The 20,718-nt window shown below is 42.6% G+C and overlaps 1 protein-coding gene across 1 annotated transcript in view; it reads left to right on the top strand.

Moving 5' to 3' along the window:
* Ktl (BTB/POZ domain-containing protein Ktl) overlaps nucleotides 1-20,718 on the top strand; it is a 55,294-nt gene that overhangs the window by 14,904 nt on the left and 19,672 nt on the right. Inside the window, exons 2-3 of the mRNA XM_065489146.1 lie at nucleotides 9,208-9,520; nucleotides 14,537-14,819. Coding sequence (XP_065345218.1) covers nucleotides 9,208-9,520; nucleotides 14,537-14,819 — 596 coding nt within the window. The remainder of the gene's footprint in view (nucleotides 1-9,207; nucleotides 9,521-14,536; nucleotides 14,820-20,718) is intronic.

Below are 20,718 nucleotides of genomic sequence, written 5' to 3' on the forward strand. Positions count from 1 at the left end.
AAAAAACTTGTGAAGTTGGTGTTTCGACGCGTAGAAAGAGTAAAATTTATATTGAGCACGACAAGACTTAGTGCAGGGTTCTTGACGTCACTGTGTAGGTGCTCACCGCAATCATAAAAGCAGCCGCCCTGTTTGAGTGCGCCGCTTATTCTTTCGTCTGGCTTGCGGAGGAAGAATAATGGAAAAAAAACAAATACTTTCCCACTAGCACTAATGTTACCAAGCTTCCAGCTCGGTTGTTGGATGAAAGAGAAAGCTTCCTTTTCAATTGAGACTACCATTATCCGCAAATTTTCATTCCGTCTGCAAGCCGTTGGCATTTAAGGATATTACCATCGACCGGAGCCAGCCGTGTTTTTTGAGTTTTAACTTCCATGCCGAGAGTCTAACTATTGATTTTCGATGAATCGATAAGTTTCAAAGAAAATTGAAAAATATATCACCCAGGAAGTCTTTCATCGCATTCAAAAGACTCTCCAGGCCACACGCGAAGATTATCATTATATCCTCCGCCCCCCAAAGGTTATTCAACGGTCTCTTCTGCAATCAATTCAAACCCTGAAGAGGGAGTGGATATTGGGATAACATCAGCAATTTAATTTCCTATCGCTTCTAGATGAGATTCAATTTCGGAGAGGCAAGAAATAAAAATAGACTACGTGGAAGCTATTTTAAAATTCTCACCTTTGGTCGTGGCCAATTTTAGTCTGTTTCAAATCCGCGTGCTAGCGAAATGAGCAGATTTTCGCACATATTCACGTCTCGCTAGCGTAAACAAAACAAAGGGTACTCGAAAAGCGCGGCTATTTCGGTCGGCCGAATCATCGACATACCCTGTGCACGGAGTGCAATCAAACTCAATGGGTGGTTTCACGGGGTGTTCGGCATTGGTGGCACGGCAAACAAGCGCGGGCGGTGTTTGACACGCACACAAAGTGCGAGGAGAATGTATTGCAGCCTGACCAGCGGCCAATCACTCTTTGTGGCTCTCCTAGTTTGTTTTCCGCGCTCAAAGGAGTCCAATTACGCCCTTTGTGCCGCCAGCTTTTTTCCAACCGACGAATTTTGCACGCGTGGTGAATTTCCGCGCTCAAGCTCGCTATTTAGCGCGGCACACATGCGTATACGGTAATAAACAGCCGCCGGCAATTAAACGCTCACTGCAATTATTACATATAGTACGGCTCGCTTGACGTTCTTTCGACCAATAAAATTAACAAACGTACTCTTTAGCATGCGCCGCCACTCGGAGTGTGCGTGTATGTGCTTTCGTTTTGTTTGCCCTGTGCCTCGCCGGCTGCTATTCAACGGGTAAATAGACCTGCGTCGGTATGGTATTAATAACTGCGTGAATAATTGCTGTAAGTTCGCGAAACTGGGCGTGGTGGGACGCGGCTTACATGCACACACTCATTTGCCCCCGCCTTATCATCAGCAGCTGTGATTTACGACTTTTCTTCTCCCTCATGATGCAAATCGGCTGACCTACTTTCTATATCACTAGCTTGATGAAATGACTCTAAGCTTCCGACTTTTAATTGCTGCTTGATAAATTCAAACAAGGGGTGAACTTATTTCGGTCAAGTACATTTGTATTTGTTGTTTATTTCTGAATTTCATTATTTAACATAATCCAACAGAAAGTCTTTACAAATAATTATACTTCCTGCTTCCAGACAGGAAAATTAATAACAACTAGGCTTCATCCTCGTTTTTTTTTGTCTTGTGGAGCCAGCTTTAGAACACTCATGAAATAGGGCGGACCGGATTCGCCAAAACTGATCACGTTAATTAGAAAAAAGATTTTGAAGTCTTAGTTATTCATTTTCCTACCAAGAAAATTTTTATTAAGAATTTACAAACGCATATAGTTGATAAAATAGTAATCACCTATTACTATTTTTAGTTCGTTGTTTGCAAATTTTCAACAGGCTAACACCGTGGAAATTTTCCACGGTATATTTTTTTTGCTCTTTTTATCCCTGTCCTCTCGGACCGGGAAGGGCGCGCACTGCACTATAGCACGAATGCTGAAACCCGGGTCCCAATCACACCGCGAACGGATAACATGGGCGCACCAGGCCGCACAGGGACCCAGCCCACTCAAGGGCCACTTGCCTCCGCACCGAGGACTGCATTGAAACGCTAGACATTCGTCCCGTGAAGCCAAATCACGCATGCTGGAAAGGTGCAAACCAGCAAGTAGCGAGTCGGCGCCGCTGCGCCTCCCAGCCCGTTGAGCAATTTGAGCATTTCGAGTCACTAAACTAACCACTTTTTGCCATCTCTGACATTAGGTAGCCAGTATTAGAACTCCGAATTCCTCAAATACCTCCCATTGCTTTGACACTCCTGCGAATGCCTTAACAATGCGGGCCAATGGGCTGGTTAATTCTTTGATTGTATTTTATTTATTTTTATATTTTTATATCCCCTAATATTAATGACAGGAATGGTAAAAACATCAAATATTCCAAAATTCCATCCCAAAATAAATCTTGTCCAGTGATTTCCTTACCATAGGAAACAAAAAATTTCAACTAAAATCATTAGCGAGTATCCGGGCCCAACAAAATCAGTTTCCGCCTGTTTGCAGGACAAATATTTAGCCCTCCCATCGATTTCATCTCTGTTTTTGTGGCAAATATGTTCCTAACGCGAATTAGTCGGCAGTTCCGCTGGACGTCATGTTCACCATAAAATCTGGATGACAATACAAGCGCGCCTCGCGTTCGGGTCGGATTAATTCATTACAGTGTACCGATAAACAAAGCCAATTCATCGAACGAAAAGTAAGCGCACTAAACCGCACCAGTGGGGAGCATGTGAGCAATGTTTGATATTTTCCGCGTTCAATCATGCAGCGTAATATGGTGTTCGTAGCGAGCGTCGGACTTTAATGAGCCATCCGACGCTGACAAGCTAAATAAATTCAAATATTCGCGCAAAAATATAATCAGCAAAACAACATACGTTTGCTGCATGGGTGACTTGTCCAAGATTCCGAATTGTCTCAATGTATTTAACCATAGAATATTTTTAAACCTGCCCAAACACTGTTGTCCACTTAACATTTTTATTGTAATTTAAGAGTTTTTAATAAATAACAAAGTTAACGAGAATGAAAATTTACCTTTGTGTCTGGAATCAAAATGCATGCATTGTAAACGATCTGTTTTGAGAGAGTATTTCATAATTTACATTCCACGGATTTAGTAAAACCGCATTATTCCGCGTCTTGGTTCGTCCATAAACAAAGGCTACATATTGTCTAATGAAGCATCAACAAGGTGTGTTTAATTAACCCTCTAACTCCTTGTAAGCAGGAAATAATGAAAAGCAAACAGTTTAGTATTCACGCAAGGCGAGCGCATAAACGAAATACTGAACTGCGGGGGATTCGTTCCCCGAGGGGCAATTGCGGGGATCGCAGCAGGTTCAAAGCGCTTCCCCCATGCACCAGAATGAACAGGGTTTTAGTTTCTTTTGCCGGGAAATTCGCTCAGCCTTCTCAACAGAGATATTTTCACCTGGCACGGACGGAACAAGCCCGAAAAGGGCCCCATGTTTGCGGTGCGAAGGGAAAATTCGGCGCAAAGGCTGCCGCCCCAGCCCCGAGCTGAGTGAGTTGAATTTCTTCCTCGCTCCAGTAGATTCAAACTCAAAGGGAGCTACCCCCACATGCCGCTAATTCTGTTTTAAATATGAGGCCGGCGCGCGAACTGGCTACCCTAATTGACGGAAATATCATGAGCTGGTGCGAAAACCGGGCTCTTTTGATGTACCATATTCATTCATACGCGCGTCCGCTGCTCTCTCTTTATCTTGGTCGGTCGAGTGCGTGTGAAATTCGCGATGTGACCTCCTTGCCTTGGGTCTCCGCTTCTCCGCCACTCCACTCGTAGATAATTCGACGCTAGAGGCTGGCTGGACCAACTTTTTTTTCCTTCTTTTCGGCGGACAGGCCAGCCCGAATAAAATCAATAGTAAATAGATACGGGGTTTACGACGGGTAGATATGGTGTAGCGACAGATAAATAACTCGCAGACACCAGTATCCTCTTACGGCCACGGGAAAAGTGCTTTTTGATTGGTATATGTCTCTCTAAAAGTCTCTTCAAAGGTTAATGCCTCGCTGCAAAGGGAAATTCGAGACTTATAATTCCTCTTCCACCGCGCCAAATGATATATTAGACGGGCGAAGCGATGACACAAAAAAACGCTTGTGGCCCGTGTTTGTAGCGGAAAAATGACAGCTTTTGTCAAACAAGGACCGCTTGAAAAAAATATGAAAGGGAATGCCACATGAGTGGCGGATGTATATGCGACTATACATGTGTTTGGAGAACATTTTATGCAAATTGGCGCTTTGAAATAGAAGCCTGCAGCTCTGCTTTTTTTGTTCGAGTTGAAAGTCAAACAAGGCAACTCGCACGGTGAACAAGCCATTCACTTGCACGATGCATTTTGTCTCTGGAGAGGTGCTTGTGCAGCACCAAAGGCAAAGGCACGTACACAGACAATAAGAAACAAAATTTTATTCCATCGACGGTGAGCGAGGAGAGAACGAATTCCAATTGTCCCATCGATTTACAATCTATAGAATCTGCCCTTCGCTGTGCGTTCGCTGAGACTATGTTATGTACATATTTTTCAGCGCTGCTGCCAGTGTGAGTTTTTTTTCTATTTTATGGCTTAATCAAAAGCAAGGAACGGATAATACAATAATAGTCAAATAGTGCGTTATATGTATAATCGATGACATGTTAGAAAGTTTAACTAATATATACTTTTACAAAAAAATATGTAGCGAATGCGGAGCCGCGCTCCTACTCCTTTTTAATTTTTGGTCCTGGGTATTGTTAGTGTTTATTGAATAATTATTGTTATGCGCTATTTGTTAGAAATGTTAGAATTCCGTAATGCAAAAGAGAGAGAATTTTAATGGTTTCGCCGGACTTGCAACCTGTGAGGTCGCAAAACTCAATGTTCCAAGCGTTTAATAGTGAAGGACCTGGTTCAAGTTCAAATTTAATAAATTGTTGTTAGGAATTTTGTTCAGTTAATTAATTAGTAAATAAAATAAATTCAATTAATATTAATTTTCAATTTTTTGTATTATTCAAATGTTTAATATTTTATTTAAATGCTGGGTGAGATGAGTAATTTAACTTTTGTATAATTACTTCTGCAAAAAAATAGCAGTTCAAGTGTTTTAAATTATGAACGCATAAAATGAAATAAAGCATAATATTATCGAAAAACATCATAGTCATGTTTGAAAATAAGACAGCTTTGCTCAAAACGCCACAGTTTTGCCAAATACACATTGTGTTCAAGTGTTTTTGTTTTCAATTCTTACGCTTCAAATAAATCATTAAGAAATGTAGATGGTTTTTAATGACCTTAAACGGACTGTTACTGTTAACAAGTTGTTGCAATCAAACTGTTTCAAAATAAATGGTTACGAAAGTTTTGCTAAATATTTTGAAAATACTCTTAGGTAGATGTGAATAAAAAACTAATTTCATCACGCAGGTTCCAACTAAAGAATTCGCTCTTGACAATGAATATATTGGCAATTTCATACCTTGATGTTCCAAGAACTCGCAATAGGGAGGCAATTTATACACCGTGCACGCTCCACAGTCGTTGGGTGTATATATGCATTTATGATCGTTAGAACGGCTGCGTGGGTGCTGAATAACCTTTAAACCATATCCTCTCACTGTCAATAAGTTAACTACTGAACAAACAAGATCTAGTTTGTTCAATACAAATATATGGACAAAGAGAAATCAATATTTAACAGTACTATTATAATAGAGTAAAAATGGAAGGCAGCCTAAAATAAAAATTTTACTACCGTTTTAGCAATTATTTGTGCTTATTTTAAAATTCATTAAAATCTTAAATATTGAATGAAGACTTTCAATAAAATTATTTATCTGCAGAGGAATAAACACTGTGAGTAAAAAGTGGAAGGAAATAAATGTCTGATAGGGAGAACATTATTTTGTCTTCAAGTGCAACTCCCACTAAAAAAGAATGAAATCAGTGTCATGAAATTTTTCTGTTGAATTCAATATGATTATATAATTTTTTTATTATTTATCATCAACATAATAATGAACAGAAAAATGAAACATCACGTTGGCAGCAGCAGCTGGCTGTCGCGCCAAGAGACTGGATTATATTGTCTTTTAAAGAGGAAAGATACGGAATTAATAAAACATTTTACAGCCCGTAGATTCTCGTATAAGGCATGGTCTCGCGCAATTTATGAATATTACTTTCTTATCTTGCGTACGTCTTCAACACTCGCGGGAGCCGCTTCTGTGCACCTTTCTGCTTCAAAATTCATCACCTGCCGGCTCTTTTACGCCGGTGATCTAATGAAAACACGAAATTTCACATTAAAAGGCGAATTTTACGGCCGCGTGCGTGAAATTGAGTTTGCAAAAAGTGGCGGACTAGTGACTAGACCCCGGCTCCGGAGGTGCTTCTGCGTTGCCGAGGGAGACGCTAAAAAGGCACGCAATTTTATCTTTATAGCTGAGTTGCACCATAAATTCAGTCAGCACTTTCGCAAACCAAACAGCGGCTTTTAGTGTGGCCCGGAGGCAGCAATGGCAACTCTGAAATGTGCCACAAGAGCAGAAAATTCTAATTATTAGTCATTAAACTTGCCCAGAGCTACAAGAGTTTTATCAAGATCGGCAATAAAAATTTAATAAGGACATTGTTTGCCAAGAATGTTTCAAACTCAACCCAGCCAAAGTTTTTCCGCCGTTTGTAGTTAAACAAACTGTTAGCCTACGCTATGAACCAAAATGCTAGTTAACTTCAATAGAGACCATAGAGACTACGACTTGTGATTGAAGTTATTCTAATCCGGGAGATAAACTAATTGTTCGTGAACTTATGCTCCGCAAAATCTGAAACCCTGGCGCATTTTATTTTTGCTTCAATTTTTACAACAACCAAACTCATGTTTTATTATGAGCAATCACCACAGCGATTTGTTGCCATTAATTAATGAAATATATTACATATTGAACTCTATGGGGGATTAAAAAAATGCAGAGTTTCCTAGAATGTACTTGCAACAGCTTCCACCTGTCTGAAATTAAAAGATTTATAATTCCTAATCCGTACGAACAGGTTTTATTAAAAAATGAGCCCGTACTTGGACAACATTATCTATAATCACGTAGAGTTTTACAGAAAAAAAGAGTGAAATAATTATTTTGCCATGCTGCAGTCAGGTGCTCGATCATCAGGTGCGCTCTTCAAACGAGCACGTCTGTGGAAAACTGTCAGTTGGCTCTCCTAAATCAACTTAATCCGCTTTTATGAAGAAAAGCCTGGACTCGCCAATATAAACACCGACCTTTTTATTAAGGTCTGTATGAAGCGAGCTTGCTGCCTCTGACAAATATTGCCCGGGGAATGAATGTCGCTTTTGGGCCGGGGGTTAGCGCGCGAAAATAAATAAATGAGTCGGCCTTAGTTGGAGCATGGTTTGTAGATAGCGTATACAAACACGCACACTCGCAGCGAAAGGCGCGGTGAACACGAATTTAATAAGTGGCGGGCGAAAGCACAAAGGCACGGCCACGGAAGCCAGCTCGCTAGACTTTCCGGCGGCGATAAATTACGCTCGAGAACATACATCTGCCGCTGCTTAAAATTGCACCGACCGGCCATGCTCGTTGCACGGGCGCAATTTCACACGCGGCGGACGCGGTGCGCGTATATTTGGGATTTGCGGCCGGAATTTGCAATGGTTCAAAACGCCTCTCAGGAATTCTCTCCATCCTGCTGGCTGACACAGTGCGAGCTGCACGCGCGTGTGAATTATTCTTTGCTACACGGCCTGTGTTTGTCTAGACCCTTACAAAGTCAACCCGGCGCTCTCCCATTTTGGTTTCGGCTTGGATCGCGTTTCTGGCTGGCTGCATTTGCACAGAAGCAATTTAAGTTATTTTCCTGCGCTGCTTTTCTTCCTCAATCTTCTGCTTGCTCAGCTCCATTCCCAAGGAGCAGCCGAACTTGCTGAGCTCACCGACTCTTTGTTATCGCGCGGCTCGAAACTTTCTCCGCAGACTATTAATTGAAAGAAAATATGAGATCTGCGATGAAATCCGAGATATTTGCATTTAACTGACTTTCATGACTGCTATTCGCTATGAATTGAACCTGCAGTTTTGATTTAATTGAAAATGAGGCGCACGAATGATAACCTGGTGCGTTCAATTTCCCAACATAGATAGTTAACTGAGTGTTGATTCAGCACAGCTAGTGCAGTAAGAGCTGAAAGGCTGAACAATTAAACGTGCAGAATTTGTGCAGCTGGTTGCATGAACTCACTGAATCAAGCTTTGCACTGCCAACAGAAGAAATGCTACCTCGCCATCCATAGAATAGTGAGATGGAATAATGCTGCTGCCACTGCTACATTGCAAATTTTGTGCTAGCTGTGCAGCAAACTTGTTATGCACACAAGTCTCCAATGATGCATATATTCATAATTTTGATTAAATTGCATTCAATGAATACAAAACAAGCGTTTTGTAACCACAAACGTTCGTTCCACATACATACACATTTTCAAGACATCAAGAGAATAAAGGAATTAAAAATATAATTGATGCAAACCATCCATAAACGAACCACGCACAAGATTTTTTCTCACCTTTTTGAATAGGTAAAAATATCTTAAATAATAAGATTTTATTTAGATTTCGAGAGAACAAACCTACCATTACTCACGGCGGTGCTATAGCAGTGTAGAAAACGCAATCAAGATATGGCACAGCCTTTCTGGCCACAAAATAGGTGCAAAAGTTGCTTGTCCGACTCAAGATTTACGAGGGTGCGGTTAACAACAGCAGCACCATCTGTTCGCCGAAGAAAACCGCCTTGGCATTTCGCTATCGCAGATTTAAATCGTGAAATATACTGTATATCTATTCTGCTGGTCTCAGCAGACAGCTGCGATTCCAGTTTAAAGAGAACGAGAGAGACGGGAATAAAGCGAGACACGTACAGCTCTGCAACTGAGCACGGCGTAATTGCCTCGAATTTGAGTTTCCGGGGTTCCGGCCTGCTCTCCTCGATAAAATTCAATTTAAGTCGACGTTTCGCCAGCTAATCGGATTAAAGACGAGACTGACGGACGGCCGCTTTGTTGTTGTTTTCCAGATGAGTTCGTCGCAGATAGTGGAGCTGAATGTGGGCGGCGTGATTTACGCGAGCAGCCAGAGCACGCTGAACGCAGAGGACGCGGCCAACCTGAAGCAAATCGTCAGCACCAACCCCAAGGACTCCAAGGGGCGCGTGTTTATCGACCGGGACGGAGTGCTCTTCCGCTATGTGCTCGACTATTTGCGGGACAAGAAAATCTGCTTGCCTGAGAATTTCCAAGAGAAGTACAGACTGCTCCGCGAGTTTGAGTATTTCAACATGGAGAACGCCAAGAAGGATCTGCAGCAGAGTTTGGACCAAGAAATGAGAGGTGAGCCAACCTGCTTTTCCTGCTCTTTGTTTGCGCGACAAGCGTTTAGCATTTTTTTGCATTCTTTTTTCCGCTTTCTTCGTCGCGCTGCCACCTGCCTTTAGGAGGTGTGCGAGTGCAGTATTTCAACATGTAAAGAGAGATTCATATTTTCCACATTTTTTATTCCTTTTGCACAGCCCTGCGAAAAGAAAAAACTTCCTGCGCTGGCTGCATGGCTTTATTTAGCAACGCTAACGATCAACCTGCAGGCAGTTTCGGTGCTTTCTCAAATTTAATGTTATGTACATGGCATCATTATATTATATGAGATTTTTATTTTCTGCATTTTTCAATCCTCTACGTAATAATTTCAAATTTTCTCTGTAATCTCTGAAACGCTACGAGCGGGATAAAAACTTCGTAAAACCACTCCTATTAGAAAATGTTCGATGAAAACGCCTGGGATCGATGGGGCGATCAGCAGCAGCAATAGTTTGTCAAACAGAGTAATGTTTGTACAAGGAGGGATAAAATTCCGCCGAGAAAATTACGTTCTTTTCTCATCTGCTCTCCAAACAGAGCTGCTTTGCTGCGGTTAGAGCGAATCTCCAGAAGGACGGACGAGAGATCCAATTCAGCAGCACGTTCTGATTGAGATGTACGGGCGAAAATTACGTGTGCATTCTCTTTTTTAACCGATTTTGGCACACTGTGACCCTGGCAGAGGCGTTGAAAATGGTTTTCTTATCTGTTGTTGCAGCAGGCGAGTTTTAATCTTGGCAGCGGAGAGGGAAGAAGTTGGTGAGCGCACGCCGCCTCCTCATTTCGCGAGTAATGTTTTGTGACAGGCAAACAAAGAGAAAATACGGTCTTGTGGGAGCAGCGGGTGCGTCGAGAGGCTTCCGCTTTTTTGTCTCGCTCGCTCTGCTCTCTATCTCGGTCTACCTGCGCGCCACGAATTTTTTATCGGTGCGTCACTAAAGAAAAACAACCTTTTCCAAGGGATTCCGCCCGCCCGGCTTCGCTAAAATTTTCGCCTGCTTTTCACCTTAGCCTTTTGTTGCCGGATAAACTTTTTGGTCGTTAAATTGAATAAATATACCTTTCACTCGTGGATGACAACTTTTACGCCTCAGAGTTTCAAATTGATATTCCAGGGATAACGCATTTCTCGGCCAACGTGATTAGATTTCAAAGTGCCCTTCTCATTTAAAACTTAGTCCTTGCATCCTTGCAAAGAGTCTTACCGTAAATCGATGCAAAAATTTTTAAATTGTTTTTAATCAATAGATCCATTTATATATAGAAAAGTTTACTTAATTTTAAACTATTGGGTTTGTAATTCAAATGGAATTTAAGAACAATGAGATTTTCACCAATTAAAATTAATAATAATTTCTTGTACATCTTTATCCATGTCAAGCAATATAAAAGCAGATGATTTTTTTTAGAAGAAAACGCTTTACTAGAACAACTTCTGCATATTTTTTGTTTGTTTTGTTTTCCGGGAATACAATTTACTCTGCAATGCAATCAGCGTCCCCGTTGGTCGCAGTTTTTGCGCTCCTCTGAGGGCCATTCCGAAGCGGGATAATTTACACGACTCCGAGGAGTAATTTTTCAATTCGCGTTCCCTCAGAGTGCAATTTTTGCACCGGACGGAATAGTCACTGTGAGACGTTGGGCCAGGTATTCCGAGCTGAATACGCAAGCAGCTGGAACAGCTGCGCGCGTCTTTGAAAGCCCAGCTAGGCGATTTCGGCAACGACCAGCAATCTGCTCTTTTATTTATAAAATTTCTTCAGCGAGTTGAAACGAGAAGAAAAAGCACTTCATCGTTGCCGGCCTGCCTTAAGGGGTAGTTGAAAAAGAAGAAGCAGCAGGGAGGAATTCTACCGTACGGCCTGTTAACTGGACAGAAATGTAATAAAGAACTGCTCATTTTTTGCTCTCTGCTATGTAGTTCCGATGCATGCGAGCGGACCAAAATTTGCGAACCGAGAGAAATAAGAGAGAATAAAGGACCAGGAAGGCACGTGAATTTCGGTGGGTCCGATGGAAATTCTCGCCGAGCCAGAAATTTCCTCGCCAATGCTTTGGTGCTTTGGCATTTTGCTTAATTTGAGGGCTCCGCGAGGCGTGCTAAATTTTTCAACAAACGCTCGCCGAATGGAGTTGCTGGAACGTGAAAAATTCATGCCCGCGGAGGTGCAAATCAAATTTGCCCGTCTGTCTCGCTTATTTGCCAACGCGTCGCCAACGCATTCGTGAAAATAACGCATGCAATTTAAATTCTCTCAACTCCCAACACAAGAGATCCATCGTGAAAACCATCGACAACTCGAAAACAAACAATGGTTTTCAATTGGCGTGGCATGCACAAAAAAGGTCACGGATTTTATTGAAGAAATTTGGTTGTTATTAAACAGCAAAATATTCTGGGAAAAGATTGGCTCTGGTGTGGAAAATCATTTTACAGGCGCTGAAATTAAAAAATTGCTGTCGCGGAATAATGCAGTCCCCTACACTATTTGAATAACTATTTATAACAAAGAATTTTTATCTGTTTATTTCGTCTTGTGGAGCTAGGTGCGTGACTAGGTGTATTTCTATGTTTCATTTTTTGACTAATTTTTTTATAGTTTTATGTTATAATATTAATTTGCATTTTTTATCTCATGAAATAGGGTGGACTAGATTCGCGGAAACTGGTCGGGTTTTAATTAAATAACTCTGAAATCAACGAGTAAGAAGTTTGGTTTTTCATTTTTACCACTAAAAAGAATATAAATTCTGCTGCAAAGTCCGTCTTGCACTGCATAAATCGAAATACCATGCTGGAAAAACACTACAACCCTATTCTATTTTGTCATGCATAAAAATTATTTCACAGGAGCTATCCGTCGATGTTCAACAATTCAAGTTTTTTCGAGGGAGAAAAATAACGAGATTTAGTTTGTTGCAGTGGAAAAGAAACTTGACACCAATTTCTTCATCCAAACAATGGTGCTCTCCAGTTCGTATCTAGCCGGTTTTTATTTCGTTATCCAACTACGCAATGAAGAACACGATATGTCTGGAGTGGTGCCCTACTTGAGATAATGAGGCAGCCCTATGTCTATGCTAACAAACGGGAGGCGAATTATGCTCTTCTCGGTTCAAATGGCACGCAAGAGAATGCCTTTGATTGGCATTTCAGCTGCAAGAGTTATTTATGGAGCCAATTTGCATGGCACGGCTTTATGTTGTCTTCTTTCCTCTCTGCTGATCTGGCTGTCCGTTTGTTTGTACGAATACACTGCGCGGCACGAGAACGTGTGTGTGTGTGCATGCCTTTATTGATCAGGAGAGCGATACAAATGTTTACACTCGCAGGCCAGAAACAGTTCTCAGCCTTTCACTAGTGCACACATCGGTGTACCTTTTTTGCTGTTTGTTGTTTCAACGCTGGCCAGCTCACTCTCTTGGCTTAGAGGTCGCCGCTCTGGGCCACTGACTGGATGATTTTTCACTCCGTGAAGCTGCTTAATAATTGAATGGTTTTCAAACAACGCGGATGAGTCAAATGAAAATAGAGTCCATTCGTTTTCAATTGCCGCGAGCTGTTTTGCGAAATGCAAATAACTTTAATTGCGTGAGGCTGTATCTCTGCTGGTTTCCAGCCAATTAAATTGCCAGGCAAATTGCCAAGCGTATCTACCACGCCGGTTGCATATATCTGTTTTACATACAAACACTCGCACTATCTCCTCCACTTTTAATATATAACATAGGTATGTATTCAGCGCACTGACTAAAATGGCTGACTTCATCAATCTCATAAAAAAATGCCGAGTGAAAAATTTCGCACGAAGAGAGAGCGAAATACATTTTCTATTACGTACAAATGTTCGCCGCAAAAGCGTTCTGCCTGTGACCTCTGCGAGGCAATACTCCTTAGGCTTTTACATAATATCGAGCGCACCCTTTTACGAGCCGAGCACACACACACACACACTCACGGAGAGAACGCCGCTCGCAGTCTGGAAATCGGAACATCCCACACCCTTCAATATTGTGTGCCAAATCTGTCCGAAAATTTAGCTGCGGATACACGACTACGATGAATACATTTCCATAAATATCCGCCGAGTGACGAATCGATCCAAAATTGATGATATTACAGGCAAACACGCCAGCAGATGGCCGAGATTTGCATGATCCGAACTGAACAAACTTTGATAAGCGAGCGGCTGTGAACGATTTTTCCTATTGGCAACCGTCTCGGCGCGTTGTATAACTAATATCAATAGCCGCTACTTCAGCATGTGTTGTGCGTGTTCGATTTTATTGGCTCGTGGTAAATTGCCTTCGTCTAATTCCATCATGTCATCGACTTAATTTCCATACCGTTCCGTTCACGCAGAATTGATGAATATGTGGTATAAAAAAATAGTGTGTAACGTGTAACGGCCTAAAATAAGAGTATTGTAAATTTATTTTGAGCTATTAGGATAACGTTTTGTTTCAATTTTGATTTAAAATACTCAACAGTTAACAGTTGCTACAAACTGTCCAGAAGAATATTTGCATTTCCATGTTTTTAGGAGATTCGTAATTTTGTGTTAAAAATTTTCAATTCGTGAAATAATAAAAAAATGATTTTGCTACAGCTCAAGAATGGATTTGTTGGATATAAATTGGCACAGAAAAATATTTTAAAGCTTCCCCGCATCTCTCTATTTTTGAGGTACTTAAATTATGCCATCAGAAGATATTTTAGTTTTGATCAAAACGTGACTCGTTGTCAGAAAAGAAAGGCTTTAGAGTGAAATTTTCAGACTATTTTTTTGCAATATTGGTTGGAAATTGAAACAGTAAAGTTTCGCCACAGAAATCAGCGCTTTGAAATAGTGCAAACAAGAATAAGCCGCTAACCACCACTGGAAACCTCCGATCCGCGGTTTGCATCTGTTTTCCTATCGGTCGGTTTTTGCAATCAACCGCAAAGCTGTTTGTCCATTCGCTGATCGCTGGTTTCCTCCTTTGTTGCAGACGTGTCGCAAAGCAACCAGACGCCGGGCCGTGGCTACATCACGCTCGGCTACCGCGGCAGCTTCGCCTTTGGTAGTGCCGGCATGGCAGACGTCAAGTTCCGCAAGCTGTCACGCATCCTGGTGTGCGGCAGGGTGATCCTGTGTCGCGACGTCTTCGGCGAGAGCCTCAACGAGAGCCGCGACCCCGACCACGGCGAGAGCGACCGCTACACCAGCAGATTCTTCCTCAAGCATTCCTCCATGGAGCAGGCCTTTGATTGCCTTCAGGAAGCGGGATTCAGGTGAGTACGCGCATACAAATTGGCCGCCGGCCACTCGACTCTTCGGATATTACGTCCTGTCGTCTCCGGGGCTTACTTACTCACAACGCTGCAATTCCCTTTCGCCGCAAACTGCTGCGCGAGGCCGTCATGACACGGGTGTGTCGTCCGGCCAGGAAAGGTAATCAACTTTTGGCAAGCTGACCGAAACGTTTTCTGGGCAGTGAGCAGACTCGAATCACGCAAGTGCTTGTTACTCTGATTGCCTCGCTTTGGCTCTATGCATATACGGGCAATGCTTTTAGTCAAATTGATCTTTGAATTAGGAGACTTGCCAGAGTATCTGGGTTTTTGGAGCTTAAAAGTTTTAAGGTTTTTTATATTTATTCAAGTATAACTCCCCAAAAGTCACATTTTTTATATAATTTTCTTTTTGTCTAAATGATTTTTGTGGTAAATTTGGTAGCAAGAAACAGACGATGATTAATATCTTATGTATATTATTGGGCCAATATTTCTATTGTTAAATTGGTTTGTGTTTGAAAAAAATACAATGAACTTTTCACTCTTAGAGTGAAAAAATATCAATTAGGATCAGAAAATACATCAAATCAAACAATTGTGGATAGCTTAAGAGGAAACCAATGTAATTTATGTTTTACTGTAATCGTTCACTTTTTGTTTGCCGCTCAAGGTGATAAAAATTATTGTATTAATACTTTCCCATTAAAAAACACCTCAATTTTAGTTTTAGTATTAAAAACTATAGTTCTAAATAAGAAAGTTTTTAATTCGTTAAGACCAGAAAGTTGGAAATTTCTAAGTCTTATTGTGCCCATTTTTCGTGTGTTATTGGAAATTTTGCTTCTCGCTCTGCCCTCCGATACATCTAGAGGTCTGAGCCTGCGTGCTGCGTGTCAGTCTCAGCTTTGCCCCCAGTGCATTCCGGCCAGCCTGCTGTCTACGTGTTTATATGTATGTTTGTGCTGGGCAGCAGAGAGCGACGGATGATGGGCCAGTTAGCTGCGAGTGCGGTTTCTTTCAGCCGTGAAATTAATTAGCTCTGACCGCTCAGCCAAACATCAGAGGCCGTATTAGCACTTTCATCAGGGCTGATGTTGATGTTTGCGCTGCGGCTGATGGCACATATTTTCGCTGCGCGTCGCTCCGAAAAAGGTGCTGACGCTATGGCCAATCAAAATTTGCGATATGAAATATTCATCGTAATGCGTTGGCTCTCTCGCACGCAGCAGCCTCGTCTGATCAATTATTCATACAAAATTGATGGGCAATCAAATGCACGCCACTGCGCGTCCTAGCGCCGAGATTGCAGCACGAAATCGCTTATTGAATTGAAAATTGTTGTCGTGTCAACGAATAAACTGAGTTTGAATTGATTTTCGACGAACAAAAGGTGGCTGATGGAAACAGTGATTGGGACGCGGGCCGGCTAAAATAATTGATGCCGGCGTGGAAATTGGACCGGCGGCGGCACTGCAAAGAGAAACAATTGGGCGGATAATTAAAAATGCTTTTGACTCTGCTCAATGGCGTCTTTCATTGTCGAAAACGGAAAATTAATTGATACGTGTAAAAAGAGTCACAGTCAATTTGGTGTCGTTTCATTTCGAAACGTCCATTGTCGGGCATATTTTGTGTCAAAGGAAAACTTTTCGCGAATTGGCTGCTCTAGCGGATAAAAGTTGAGCCTGGCGGTAAAAATATCAATTTCCCCGTCCACGAATCGGAGAGAAGAGAAGTTTCTTTCTCACCGTATCCGAGAGAAAGCTAGTCCGCTTTCATTCGAGGCGGCGCGCGCTTTGTAAGCAAGCTACGTGTGCGTATGAATGTGGAATGGAAATCCATTCGCCGGCGCACAAAGGGCCGCTCCTTTGAACTGTTCTTCTTATAACGCGACAGGGGAGACAGTTTGTGACAAGTGCCCGCTCGCAATCAGATGAAAGCGCTCCTGCTGCTGAGGAAATTGCCGAAAAGTTGTGTTTTTGCGGGCACATGATCACAGGAGATGGTCGCTATATCATTCTTACAAATTATCCTGCGTGGCTCGAGATATATCGCACGCTTTCTGCGTTTTGCAATAAACATGACTTTTTATCGAAGTCGTGAGCCATGAAAGGGGAGATCTAGAGCTGTAATTTTGCATTGCACACGATGCTGGATGCAAAGCCGAATTTAAATATATGTTTTGCTGCTTGGCCCATGTTTGCCTATTCAAAGCGGCTTTGGATGCCGTCCAGATTTGCCCTTACACTTGGCTCAAGAAGCTGTTCCACAATGCTTTTGAAAAAGTAAATATGCCAGCGGGGAGTGGTACTTGATAATGAAAAAAGCTCGCATTTAAAAGCCAGCAGCATGCAGGAAAAATTAGTTCAGCTGAAGGGATACTAACCAGTCCAAACCCAGTTGTTTCTTTTCACTTTGCCATGAAAAGGAGAACGATTTTTCATTTTCTCCCTTTCACACACGTCCCACGACAGTTGTAGACAAGTAAAAAAAGACCATTTGCAAACCAAAATGTTTTAACAAATAAGCCGTTTCCGGCAGAGTGACCTGAGCGCAAGAAATAGGAGGAAAAGCAGCTTCTTCCCTTCGCGGTCGCTGTCAACACCACTTTAACAACTCTAGCGCCGCGCTCTCAAAAAAATGACACTGTGGGAAGGGTTCGTCTGCCAAAAGCCCTCCGACGCTAGCTCGCCCGTCGTCTGCCCGCAAGACGAACTATGCCCAAATAAAATGCGACCGGGTGTGTCATACATAAATGTATCGAGTACATATGTACCGGCGATAAAAGCTTTGGAAACGCGCAGGAAATGTGTCAATAAACAAGGACAGAGAGTGAAAACTAGCGACCCTCACTTCCCAGAGATACATTTTGAGCTGCGAACCGAATATATGCGACGTCAAACGCAGCAGCCGCCGGTCGGATCCCGAGACAAATCTGATGCCCTGCGGAAAAAATTGGCCAAATCCGTCTGTTATTGGAAAAATAATTGGTTTCTGCTGCTTGATACACATACGCGGCACCCGCGTCTACGACGGGCCCAGTTCTCCGCCAATCCGGATGCACGCACACTTCTCTCTCGTCTGCACGTCTGCAGAGCCTTTCCTAACTTTCCAGCGTCTGCCTGCCGCTTCTTTTGATTACGTTTGTATTCAATTTCTGTATGGGCACAGCAGCAGCTCCTCAAACGCTTCTTGTTTGTGCATTCGCCCGTGAATAAATAAATAAATAAGATACGCCAGTCCCGAGATTTGCCGTGGCTCGGTTCAGCAGAATGAATGCACCGCCGAAGTGATTTATTCTATGTAGAGACCGGGATTTTATTCATTTTGCCATAAAATTGCGCTGCGCCCGCCAGTCGTAAACATGGAGTTACTACTTGAGAAAATACAGGAGAACCAAGTTAGCTTGTTGATACAGTCAATTTTATTCGTTTTGCGAAGAGAAGAATGACGCCAAAAAGATTTTACGTGACTTTTAGACCCTTCTATTTTAAAGTTGATTAAATTTATTTAAATTTACCACCTGCAAGTGAATCGAACTCTTGAGGTGTCGGGAGTTTCAAAATCATGCCTAAGTGTTGAAAAAAATCACCATTATCACCCATATATGTGCTCGCACAATGAGTATTTTGCATAACCTGTGTGTCTTTACAATTTTAGCCAAAATTAATTACACTGTTGCCAAATTTGATATATTTCATTGGTTCCATACTCAAAAATTCCAATATGGTCACCAATATCTCGTACAATCCGGTTCGGGTAAATTTTGAAATTTCTGCAAACTCCCCCGCTTGATATTTTCGCACGTTTTGACATTATAAGTCAATCAGAGGGGGCTTTATTGGCAGCACGACTTACCTCATTAATCTCATCAACAAAAGAGTCACGTTAGGTACATCTAAATCCATCGATGCGACTGGTTTTGCGTGCTACCACCGCCTTGATCCAGCGGGAAGCGGGATGGAGATTGCCGCTCGTTTAAAGGTGGCAACCCAATTTTCCGCGGCAGAGCATCCGAGTCGCACCTCCTGGAATTTTCTTTGCTTTTTGGCTCGTCTTGCAGCCTTGAGTGATTTTCCGTCCTCCTCCGAATAGTCGATGGGCGGAAAATGCGATCTGATTGAATCTGGAGGGCTACTTTGATGGCCGCCGTGGCGACCCCTTCATCCTCTTATGTTTTCACAATTTCGAGACAGGAAATTCTTCCCTCGGGTCGGTTCCCGTGCTGAAAATGCTAGGCGAAATCGATTTCTAATGGCACTTTTCCCCCGAACTCGACTCGCCGCCGTCAATCCAACAGAGAAAAATTGCCGCTTTTTAGCAGAATCACTTGCGGCGCAGCTTAAAAGCTGCTCTCGAAATGGTTCTCAGCAAATGAAATCTTTGCCTCAAACGCTCTTTCTGTCTCCTGTTACTTCGCAAGAAATTTTGCATCATCTGCGCCGCTTGCCTCCAAAAAAATCCGCTGGCTGGGACGAAGTTCCCATGTTTCTTGTAAAGCGTGTAGCGCAACACATTGCTGCGCCGCTCGCAGACATAGTCAATTGCTCATTTTCAACTGGCGTTTATCCTCATTTGATGAAAAAAGCTGTTGTTGTGCCTTTGTTTAAGAAAGGGGACAAGCGTGATGTTAAAAATTACCGCCCGATTTCCAACTTGCCAACATTTTCTAAGATTTTAGAGAATTGTTTTCTAATACGACTTGTTAATTTCCAAGAGGAGCATGGCTTGCTCCCAATTAGTCAGCATGGTTTTGTCCGTGGCAAGTGCACGGTAACTGCATTATTTGAATTTTTTGTGAAATTGCATGAAAAGATGGAGAATCGGCAAAAGATTTTGGCTATATTTTATGATTTGACAAATGCCTTCGGGACTGTGTGTGTGCCGATTTTGCTGCGTAAATTAGAGCTGAATGGCGTTCGCGGCGTTGCGCTTGACTGGCTGAGATCGTCGCTCACCGGGCGCACGCAAGTGGTCAAAATGACACAGAGGGTCGGCAAGTGGGAGAGGACAGTGTTTTCGTCGGAGGTTTCGGTGGTGCGTGGAACTCCGCAGGGTGGCGTTTTGTCTCCGTCACTATTTGTTGGCGGAGTCTGCGACATGCTGTTATACGTTCTGATAGGCTTCACCGTGAATTATGCCGACGACACTTCCTCTTTGATTTCCGCCCCAACTAACGAAGAATTATATCAAAACGCCCGGTTGTCAGCAGAGATGCTTCAAGAATTTTGCGAAGCTAATTTTTTAACACTCAACGCATCAAAGTCGGTTCTTGTGCAGTTCCGCGGGCAAAAGCAGAATGTTTCCCCTCAAATAGACCTCGCCGGCCAATTAATTCAGTGTGCAGATCATGCCAAATTTTTGGGGCTCCACGTGCGGCAAGACTGCAAGTGGGATGACCATGCGCAGTACGTTAGTGGCCGCCTGCACACAACGGTGACGATGTTAAATGGCCTGAAGGGGAATGTCGATGAAAAAAGTTTGTTAAATGTTTATTATGCTCATGCGAATTCGATTATGTCATATGGTATTGTGATCTGGGGAGCAAGCGATGGGGCGCTGCGGACTGTTTTCGTGGCCCAGAAGCGGCTGATTCGTGCCATGGCGGGCGAGAGGTACTGGAAGGGTTTGACGCCGCTGTGTTCTGCGAGACCACTTTTTGAGCGGTACAACCTGCTTCCAGTGTTTTCAATTTATTTGTTCGAGGCATGTAAATTTGTTAAAAAATACCCCGCCTACTTTAAAAAGACCAGGGACGTGCATGGGCATGGAACGCGCCGCGCGCCTGAATTGTATATTGCTCCTCAGAAATTATTGATTTCGCAGCAAAATCCATTTTCAAGTGCTGCAATGTTGTACAATGCTTTGCCAGTTTCGTTACGGCATGAGCCGCGAT

Source organism: Cloeon dipterum, chromosome 4 (genome assembly GCF_949628265.1).
Source record: "Cloeon dipterum chromosome 4, ieCloDipt1.1, whole genome shotgun sequence".
NCBI classification, from domain to species: domain Eukaryota; kingdom Metazoa; phylum Arthropoda; class Insecta; order Ephemeroptera; family Baetidae; genus Cloeon; species Cloeon dipterum.